Source organism: Phasianus colchicus, chromosome 1, assembly GCF_987193195.1.
Source record: "Phasianus colchicus chromosome 1, bPhaCol1.hap1.1, whole genome shotgun sequence".
Lineage (NCBI taxonomy): Eukaryota > Metazoa > Chordata > Aves > Galliformes > Phasianidae > Phasianus > Phasianus colchicus.
In genome coordinates, this window is record NC_143436.1 from 170,098,412 (window position 1) to 170,109,119 (window position 10,708).

Genomic DNA, 10,708 nt, shown 5'->3' on the forward strand with positions numbered 1-10,708 from the left:
TATTTCCTGATGTTTATGAAATAAAACACAGCACCTAGAGATACATCTGGTCCTCCTGTGTGTGTTGACAGAACAGAAGAATAAACAAACGGTTACATCTGTAGTGTGCATAGAATCCTATTTCACAACTGCAGTGGGCTAGGAGCACTCATCTGTGCCATCCGTGTTTGGATGTGGTGCTCAGGGACATGATTTAGTGGAGGATTGTTAGAGTTATAGTATGGTTAGGCTGCAATTGGACTTGATGATCTTAAGGTCTTTTCCAACCTGAGCAATTCTATGATTCTGTGATTCTGTGATCACTGTTGCTCCACTGAGAAGAGATAAGACATTAAGGGGCAGTAAGGCATTTACTGCAGCTTCTTGTTAAGTCCTAAAATAGTAATGTATTTACTCCCTATCAGCATTCAAAAAAAAGCAGTCCCTTGGCTCCACAAACTCATCCTTGAATTACTTGTGCCAAATTAGATTACTCATTAGCCCCTAGAAGCGTACTTACGGTTTCACTCATTTCTGCATGAGGAGCCTGGGAAATAACACATTCTCTTCATAATCCCATGAACTATACTTACAGTGATCCACGTGAAGGATATACGGGAACCTATCCTAATAATTCAAGCAACTCCAATTACTGAGAGCACAGACATTTAAGTGCAGCCCAAATACAGGAATCCAGACAGTTTCCAGATGCTACATAGCTGCAGGGCCCTTTTCATTGGGCAAAAACGCATGCGACACTGCCATGTGATTGCTAGCAGCCCTCCTTGAGCTGAGAACATTTCTCCCTTAAGAAAATGTAAGATCTATTCATCAGGACTTACTTCCTTTTCTTACTACTGTTTGCTCTTGTGTGGCTTCTGCGTAAACAGTGTTTGGGTTTTGCTTCAAGTTTTTGTGCTTCTGATTTCCAGCAACAAAACTGAAAGTTGTGAGCAACAGCAAGCAGAAGAAGGAGACTGAGCACACCAGAAGGAACACCAGCTGAGGTAAGACAAGGCTTGCCTGCTTTTTCTGATGTGGATAAAATAGTTGCAGTGAATAAAATACAATCTGCTTATATATTGCATGCAGTAAGCTTTGTGTTTGATAGAAGCTGTGATCACTAAGCAAATTTCTCTATGATAAAGTTGGACTTGAGAATTTTCTTTGGCAGAAAGAAGGGTGGATTTATGTAACTAGCAGTGCTTCCAGATGGAAGATGGCAGTCAAGTAGTGGGTCTGATTAAGTGAGTGTCAGCTTTTAACTAGATGACAAAAATATTTGGTTAATGGCAAACTTTTAAAATACAAGAGGTTAGGAGTTAGAGTTTGAATTTATTTATTTTTAATATTGTCCATGCAGCGAGGTTAATAAAATGCTACATGTTTTGGTGAATGTAATTCAGTGTTAATTCCAAATATTGCTTTCTGTTACGTTTATTCTTGGTAACGCTTGTCCTGAAACACAACAGAATAGCAGAAGGAAAACCAATGGGAACTTTGAGATATGTCAGAACTTTCGGTTTTCTCAAAGTACAGTGGCAAATGCTAGCAATCCCATATATAGCAGCAACACCACACCTGCCTTCATATAATAAATATGGGACTGTTGTGTCAGGAGTCTATTTCAGAGGGCTGTTGTGATAGATGCACAGAGCATCTCCTTTTCTTGGCATACAATTGGGTATATATTTATCTCTCAGGATAAAAAAGCCATGTGTTTTGAATGAACAGGCTGACACCTTTATTTATCATTGCATATGCAGCACACTCACTGAAAATATGTTCTTTAGGTGTTCTCTGTGTTACAGAGATCTCAGGGTTTCAGAGTAGCGGATGTGAGAGTCTTCTCAGTCTGGAACTGGAGAGTTTCCCTTTTACACTTTTAGCGGCAGCCTCTTTCAGCTCACCTCCCCCAATGAGAGGAGATGACACAGAGAAAGGGCCTCTTCTCTCTGCCCGACCATAGACTCCCAACAGCTCTGCTGAGCACCTCACGTGGGAACACATCAATAGTGATACATTCACACTATCCACCTCCTTCAGAAATCTGTAAACCTTGACTGCATCCTCCTCCTGTCCATGCTGAATTTACCCAGGCTTTTGAGTCCTTGCTCCATCACCTTGCTGATTTCACTCATCCCTCTCTGCCTCTTCTCTACCTCTATACTCTTTTTTTTTTTTTTTTGGGTGCAGAGAACAGAACTGCATGGCATGTTCACTGGGGGAATGCAGAAAGGTTTTTTACAAGGTGATTTTATATCAGTTGTCCCAGACTTCTTGGTGATGTGACTCATTTTTCTTCAAATTTTTGTCTGCTCCTGCTGCAGCTAATGCAGAAATTGCTTTGGCAAACAGTCAGTGATGGCTCCATCACTGATGCCAAATGCTCTTTCCTGACAGCAACGGTTTCTAGTTCTGTATCACGTAAGCATGGTTTAGATTATTTGCTCCAGCATTTATCCCCTTCCACTAAACTCCACTAATGCTCATCTGCCAACTTGCCAGCATGGCATCAATGAATGTCAGTGGGTGTGAATTTTTCCTCATGGAAGAACTCGATGACACTCCTTAACTTCAAACACACTTCCATGTCAGACACCATTTTGTCAGACTGCCCCTTTCATGCTTCTGCCAACAGAATGTAATGGGATGTTGTTGGGAAGGTTCCACATCTACTGCCATACCACCTTCTGCCTCTAATGTTATGGGCCAAAGCAGTAAAACAGTAAAACAGGAACATTACTTTTGGAGCAGCTCATATATATATATGTATATATATATATATATATATGTATGGAAATCAGTCTTGGGGGTCAGTAAGCTCCCAGGCACCAGGACCACTGGCTCACAGTGGCTCCTCTCTCACACTGTTCTTGTAGATGAAGAGCTGCCCTGGTGATGCAATGGTCCCCTGGAACGGCACATGATTATAATGGTGGGTTATGTGCCTTGGCCAGCAGTCTCACATCTGAGAGCCTTTGGGGTACTCGTATGAATGCCATCTGGTCCTGATTACTTATTGGCCTCTCATTTGTCTATTCAGTTCGATATTTCCTACTAGACATGCATGTCCAGTGCATCTGGCTCCTCTGACCTGACATAAGTTTTGTTGAATTCTCTGTGATTTGGTTGTTGCTGTTTTGTGTTGGTTTTTTTTTAATACTTTTTTCATATTCCCTTTAAAACTATGTAGTCTTCTTGATTCTGGCACTGCTCCTCTGTCCCACAACACTGCCATCGTGAGTTCTACCATGATTGCTGGTACAGTGCTCCCTCCCTCCAAAACTACCAGAAATGGGGCCTGTGCTGCACTAAAGATCAAACAGCATCATGTCTTGCAAACTGCAGGATTATTTGTCCTAGGAATTAGGCATTTGTTGCATATCTTGTTCTGATGCAGCATCACATCTGTATGAAGGAATCTGAAATTCCCTGCCATTACTACCTGCTTTCAGCTTTTCTAACATTTTCTGATGACTGTCATTATCATGATGAGGAGTTTGGTAGCATAGCCCTAGTACTATATTTTTTCATTATGAGAAGATGGAATGACTGTCCACAAGGACTTTTAGCTGTAATATTTGTATGCAATTGCTAGTTACACAGTCCTTCCTGCACAGTGCCACTCCTTCACCTATATATCCTACACCATCATTACCATCATGCTGACAGCATGGCACAGAGGCTCCCATTGATATACTTACACAGCAGTTATTTCAGAAAAGCCACCCTTTCATTTGCTCTGCAGATGTGCTCTCTCTCCTGCCATGGTGGTTTTGGAATGTTTCAACTTGGTAGTTTCCATCATGGAAAGTCACATATAGAAAAAAATTATTCCAAGGGAGCTTCCAGCAGAGAAGTCTTCCAGTACCACTGAAGAGAGAATCCCATTTCAGATTGTCCACTTCTGTCCCTCTGTTTTTCTCAGAAGGATGTTAGATAGCACCACCAATAAACTTCTGAAGTCTTTGGGGGGTCCTATAGGTCAGGTCCTATGTCTGAAACCCCTCCTATTCATTCCTGTTTTGGGAATGGCTGGTATGGATGGATGCTTGGGCTACAGCAAAGCACCATCAAAAGGTCTCTTTCCTTTGCAGTACGTTGGGCTGCGATGTCTCCCTGTAAAACAGGGGGACCAACTTCCATTAAAGGAAAGGCTGGTTCGTGATCCCACACAGAAAACTTTGATGTCAGGCAGTTACTTTGTACTGTGTACTAAAACTAGGTTGGACGGAGTCCTGGGAGGAGCCTGATGTAGTGGGTGACAACCCTGCCCACGGCAAGGGGCTTGCAATTAGATGATCTTTCAAGTCCCTTCCAAGCCAAGCCATTCTGTGATTCTATGATTCTATGAAATCTCCTAGAACTGCAAAAGTTTTGTTGGGAAGCTTACGTTGCCTATCCCCTCCTCTGGTGAAGAGTCTTTCAAATGAGGAGGAGATTTCCTTTAGGGGAGAACTAGTGTTCAGTTTGCCCAGTTCCAGTATTCAGCACTCCTTCACTTCATAGACATTATTGTCATTGTTTCCTGGAGGGATGATTTCAGGCCCTGCAGGGATGGTGACGTTATTGTGAGTGAAAGTCCCTGTTCCCCATGCCCAAGTTGCCACAATCCCATCCTGCTACAGGGGCTAAGCTCTGCTTCTTTGGAGCCCAGCCTGGGTAGGTCCCATTTCCCATGCTCTGTCTCACAGTTTGGCCATGGAAAATAACTTTGGGACACATCTGGTTGCTGTATTAAGTGATCTGTACTCTGACACAGAGCCATGAAGCGGTCACTGGCTGCCCTCAACACAGCACAACTCTTGTACCACAAGAAGGTATCTGAGTTCACAAACGAGCTTCCATTTACATCAGTGTTGCCAGTACTATAGCGTGTAAGTGGTAGTCCAAGGAGCCCTGGTCTGGAGCCAAGTTTTTTTATTTAAAATCATGAAACCTGTGAGGCATAGACATAATCTGCAAGCATAGACCACCAGGCCCTTATCATTCTCACTGGGACATATTCAAACTCTTTTTTCATGCACTTGGAAATTTCATATAATTCTGCTTTTTAGGCTAAAATTTTTCAGCACATTTCTGGGATGTGCTGGCCGTTGCAAAGAAGGGATTGCTGCCCCACTGTTAAACAAGTAACAGAATTGGAGATCTCCTTTTAGGAGTTGTACTTGATTATATTTATGGATCCCTTCCAATTCAGACAATTCTATGATTCTATGATTTTAAAATACTACTAGTTACAGATCACGTGAGAGAAAAAATCAGGAGTTTAACAAGGAAATAGACTTTAATGAGAAAAAAATATATATACTATTTAGAGTGTTTTATTGATTGGTTGTTTTGATTTGATTGAAATGTAGCCTCATGGGAATGAAAATATTACTTTCTATGAAAATAGCCTGTTTCCCACAAGCCGTTTTCATTAGGGCTGCTAATGCAGGCTGCCCTGGAAGTACCTGCAGATGAATGTCTGATAGAAGAAATGAGCACATGAAAGGCTGGGAAAGTAGTAAATGAAGAAAAGACCCCACGAAAAGAGACGTAGGAAACTAACTAGAGGAAAGAAGAAATACAGTGTGAGAGGGAGGGAATTAAAAAAGAACCTTGAAAGAGTGCAGTATTTATAATGTTTCAGGTCAAAACATCCTTAATTTATAAATGTTGAAGTACATCAGTATGTCCTTGGTATCACTCAGGAATATTGAGTGATGTGCTGTCAACAACAGATATTATACCAGGAAAATTTGGCTGGTTCCTATTGGCAAATTCAGTTATTTTGACTTTTCATCCTAATTTAAAGCTCCGACTTACTGGTGGATGGTGATTTCTTTTTCTGATCAGTTTTTGATGCTTCCGTGAGTGGTATCTGGGTTCTCAAAACCTCCCTGCTGCAAAATGGCCAATGTCAAGTTGGCTTATTTTGCATTGAGAATGTCAGGGAATTGCCATTAAAATGAATGCATAACATGCACTTTTAAAAGACAGCTCTTTCACAATTTGAGACAAAAAAAAAGAAAAAAGAAAGAAAAAAGAAAAGATGGAGTAATACTGAAACCATTTAGAGCTTTCTTGGTGTGTTCATTTACAGGGACATCACAAAGTGATTACTCATTAAGGAAGCTGTAATTTCCACCGCGTCTTGTAATTTCTGTCCTGTGAAACAGTTCTAGCACTGAACTCCCTGCAAGACTCCAGCTCCACACTCACTCTGCTTCTTTATACTTTTGCAGAAAGACGGAGAGCACCCACACCAGACAATGAATTTTTCTGAGATGATGCCAAATGACAGCTCCACTAACAGCTCATTCAGCTGTCATGCGGATGCCTTCAAGCAAGTCATTTATCCCATCACGTATCTCTTAATCTTTTTCCTGGGCAGTGTTGGAAATAGCCTCTCCATTTATGTTTTCCTCCAGCCTTCCCAGAGGAAGACCTCGGTAAACATTTACATGCAGAACTTGGCAGTTTCGGATCTCATGTTTGTGAGCACTTTGCCCTTCCGAGCCACCTATTATCTGTTGGGATCACACTGGGTGTTTGGCGACATCCTCTGCAGGATCATGACGTACACCATGTATGTGAACATGTACTGCAGCATTTATTTTCTCACCGTGCTCAGTGTGGTTCGTTTCACGGCTATTGTCTACCCATTTAAGAGCTGGAAAGTAACCAACATGAAGTATGCCAAGATAACGTGCGCAGTGATATGGGTCTTCGTTCTGGCATCCTCCAGCCCTCTGCTGAGCAAAGTAATTGCCGGGTACGAAAACCCAGAAAAGTGCTTGGACCTCCACCCCAGCAGCACGCAGAGGCTCCTCATGATGAACAGCTTTGTCCTCGTTGTGGGCTTCATCTTGCCTTTTTGCACAATTATCGTCTGCTACATCTTTGCCATCAAAGCGCTGCTCAAGTCCAGGACTCCCCAGCGCAAGAAGGCAGTCTGTCACAAGAAAGCACTGTCAACCATCATCATCACTCTCATCCTCTTCCTCCTGTGCTTCCTGCCGTACCACATACTGCGGACGGTCTACCTGGTGCTCGGTGGCTGCAGCCCGGCCAATCTGTTTGTGCACAAAGCACAGGTGGTCTCGCTCTGCCTTGCTGCCACCAACAGCTGCCTCGACCCCGTGCTATATTACTTCGCAGCTGAAAATTTCAAAGCAAGAATCAGAAGTTTATACCGAAGGTAGCTCGTGCGGAATTGCAGTATTACATACCTGCACTCCTGGCAAGACATCTAGACTGAATCCAGACTCTGTGATGAAAGAGGCTATGTGGTGCTGGCCACCTCGTAGCTCAGTGTCAGGCCCCTTGGGAACAGAAGTGATTGGGATGAAGTTTCAGTGTGGATGGTCAATACCAAGACAGGAGCTCAGCAGTGTGGGTGATTGGAGGTGAGGTGCCTGGGTGTGATCAGTGGTCCACTTCTATTAAGCACTACAGATGTACAGATGTATATATAGATACCTGCAATATCCACCCTCCTCACAACGAGGGAACAAAACGAATTTGCCTTGCTACTGGAGTGCATTTCTTTCATTTCACAATACACAGACATTGATTTGAAGGGAAACTTCTCGTATGAGATTCTCTCTGCTCTCAACTTACCTGTGTGTGTGTAGAAGTGCCTGCCTTAGATACTGTGCCACCCAACAGCCTCATAGTCCCCTGCCAGATCTCTCTTCAAATTGTGGCCAGAAGTTTATACGTAATAGAAATATGAACAGTGAAGATACTATCTGCTGTGTCTGACTGTGTAAAGCAAGAAGAGAGCCAAACGAAACGCATGATAGCTCAGGCTGTTCTGAAACCATTAACATTTCTAAATACGCCCCTCTGAGGAGACCACTGAGGTATTTTGCATAATATTTCACTGATTACCAAGTGAGGTGACAGTTTCTAGCAAACAGCATGAGTACTGGGATGACATGAATGACGTGATGATTAGCAGTGAGGGCAGGATGGGGGCTGGCACAGAGTTGGAGGACCGGAGGTTTGGCAGCTCATCTCCATGAAGGGATCCAGAGGCAAACTAAAATTATTTAGGCAATGGGGAACTACACCTATGCATATTTTGGAAAATATCACAAAATTGCTGTCTGCATTTTTAAGTCCCTATTTTCTAACATATTTCCTGCAAATCAAAACAGCTGCAATTAAGTGAAAACAGGGTCCAGACTCTGACCACACTGAATGTTGAATTAAAAAATATAAAGATGAGAAAGTTCTTCATGTTTTCCAGGAGAATAGCCTCTTGTGTGAGACCTTCAGCAATGCTGAGGCCTTCCCTCCTTGTGAAATCCACCCAAAGGAAGGTTTCTGACAGTGAAGGTGCTTTCACAATGCTCTGAACTTTGTTGGAGAAAAGCAAAAATAACTCTAACCAGCTATTTTCAGCTCTGTCTCAAATTCACAGAAAACAAATCATTGCTGGTCAGGTGGAAAAGTACTTGGCATGTCATTGGGAAAATCACACTTCTCTTGGCTATGTAAGGGGTGTGTTCAATTCAAGAGGCAATGTGTTTTAGTCATTTTGTTCTGTCTTTGATGTAAGCACAACATTTTATCATTAAATCTTAGTAATGTTCATGTTCCAAACCCTTAATTCAATACCTCAAATTGGCTTATGTGTCTTAGAGTTGACCTACTGAAGCCATTTAAACACCTGCAGTGCTGAGTCCCATGCTCTTGAAGGAATAAGGAGTAATGCCACTGAATTGCAATGGCTGCAGGATCAAGGTGGGAGCTTGTGCAAAGAGAGGGCAGACAAATAAATAGAAGGAAAGAGGGCAAGCTCTTTTTCTGCAGTTTTCCCTTGTCAAGAGTAGTCCTGAGCAGGGACAAGTGACAATCTCAGAGCCTCTGATGAGATGTTGCACACCTTAAATGCTACAAGGGAACGGAAAGTAATAAGAGAGATGGTTATCCTCAGCCCAATCTCACTAATGCGTTTGCAGCCATGCCTATCCAAATGTACCCTATTAGTGGGTCATTTTGCATCTAAAAGATAATTGTATCCCACTGTTTTTTGCATAGACTATGATACAACTTTGTAAGCAATTGAATGAACTGTCAAAACCAAGTTTCAATAAACTAGATTTACTATTTGCCTAAGTTATGCTTTGTATTGATTGCACAGCTAACAAGGAGTGCAGAGGGAGAAAGACAAAGACGTGGAGATTGAATTTTTGTTAAATGGGCTATCACTTCACAAGGGAGAATTGTCTTTGGATGTGTGACAGCATCCCACTGCTTTCTTCACTTCACCGAGAAAATGGTTGGGAACATGAATCCAAATCTGGGGTATGGGTAATAGTACAAGATTTTCTAACTATTATTTACTTGCCAAAGGACTGAAGATCATCCTTGTCAGGGATCCTCATGCACAGCTTCATTAGAACATGCATAACGTGCCATGCTCACACTTACTGCCATTTCTCTGATCAAAATCTTTGTATGCTTCTGCACACAGTGCATAAGATCAGTGATCTTCACTCTGGAAATAAAAAATGTAATAAAAAAATCCCCACTGTATTTATTATAAAAATTATAAAATGGGTTATTATAAAAAACAGTTAAATTACTAACAGTGCCTCTGGATCCCTCAGGGGACCACCTGCCCTGAGAAAACCATTTTGATACCTGTTTTCTAGGAGAAAAAATCTATGAATAGCTATACTCATAGAAAATGAAAGCAATTGTAAAATTTTGAGCTCGAGAGAGACCTAACTATAGAAAATTAAGTATTTAAGTGATCATAAATGACTTAATTACTTGTAAATGATTGTACATATAGCTTTCTATGCGTGTTTTCCATCATTCATGAAAGCCTTGGAGTTTCTAGACAAAGGTAATTTTTTCATCCAAAGCTACATCAGAGACAAAAAAGATTTTCTTGTAGCCTGAACCACTTGATCCTCAGCACAAGGAAATACCACTCCCCACATTTGTATTGTCGTCCTTGGAGGCCCACATATGACTACGTTTGCCTGATGGAGCAGTATTGCTGTGCACAGGGAAGCACCACATTTTTGTGGACTATGGACATGCCTCTGTCTTTTCTGTTTTCTACATGTGATCCCATGCCTTCCCAGAGGACAGATCTGCTGCTTACTATTTTCCATATGCTTTAAAAATGAAAGTGTCACAGAGTAGAGGAAAAAAAGTCAATTATTCCTCAACTAGCCAAAGGTGAAGAAAAGTCTTCCAAGGAAGATTGATGTGAGCTGGACAAGAATTGTTGAGCAACCTGTTTTTATCTAACAGAGAACATTATTATAAGCAATGCACTATATATAGTAGTCTAAATTATAATATGAGCATTACAATTTATACATACTATAAATTGTAATATCTGTACATTATCTTGAATATATATGTATTGTCTCATAAGGAGTATATAACATACATAATGCTGTTTTCATATAAATACAAATAATAAATTATTACAAGCAATACATTATCTTGTGTAATTTTCATTTTCATGACATACCTTCTGCCTTCCTCGACACACACCCTGTCAACAGGGCTTATATTTTAAGCTCTTAAGAGAGTCTGGAGGAAAGGAAAAATACTTCGCTACTCAGCATCCCCTCTGAGCTGCGTATTGCTCTGTGCTGCAACAGCATCTTGTGTTGACAGCAGAGCAGCTGTCAGACTTTTTCCTCTTATCTTACAGCTGTTGAAGCTCCTCTTGGTCCTTTGGGCTAGTCAGGACAGAAGTGAC

At 41.6% G+C, this 10,708-nt stretch overlaps 1 protein-coding gene across 2 annotated transcripts; it reads left to right on the top strand.

The window, feature by feature from the left end:
• The first annotated feature begins 304 nt into the window (after positions 1-304).
• On the top strand, positions 305-10,425 carry CYSLTR2 (cysteinyl leukotriene receptor 2). Of its 2 annotated transcripts, XM_090131867.1 has the most exons (3): positions 305-796; positions 912-986; positions 6,213-10,425. In XM_090131867.1, exon 3 carries the CDS (start codon positions 6,240-6,242, stop codon positions 7,170-7,172), a length of 933 nt encoding a protein of 310 aa, XP_089987993.1. In that variant the 5' UTR covers positions 305-796; positions 912-986; positions 6,213-6,239; the 3' UTR covers positions 7,173-10,425. The 2 variants fall into 2 exon arrangements, with proteins under 2 accessions (XP_089987993.1, XP_031471607.2); XM_031615747.2 differs by lacking the exon at positions 305-796 and having other exon boundaries at positions 812-986.
• Positions 10,426-10,708: the final 283 nt, after the last annotated feature.

Bases quoted from the DNA above. Each gene is read 5' to 3' on its own strand.
- CYSLTR2 (XM_090131867.1), top strand. From the start codon at position 6,240: ATGAATTTTTCTGAGATGATGCCAAATGACAGCTCCACTAACAGCTCA.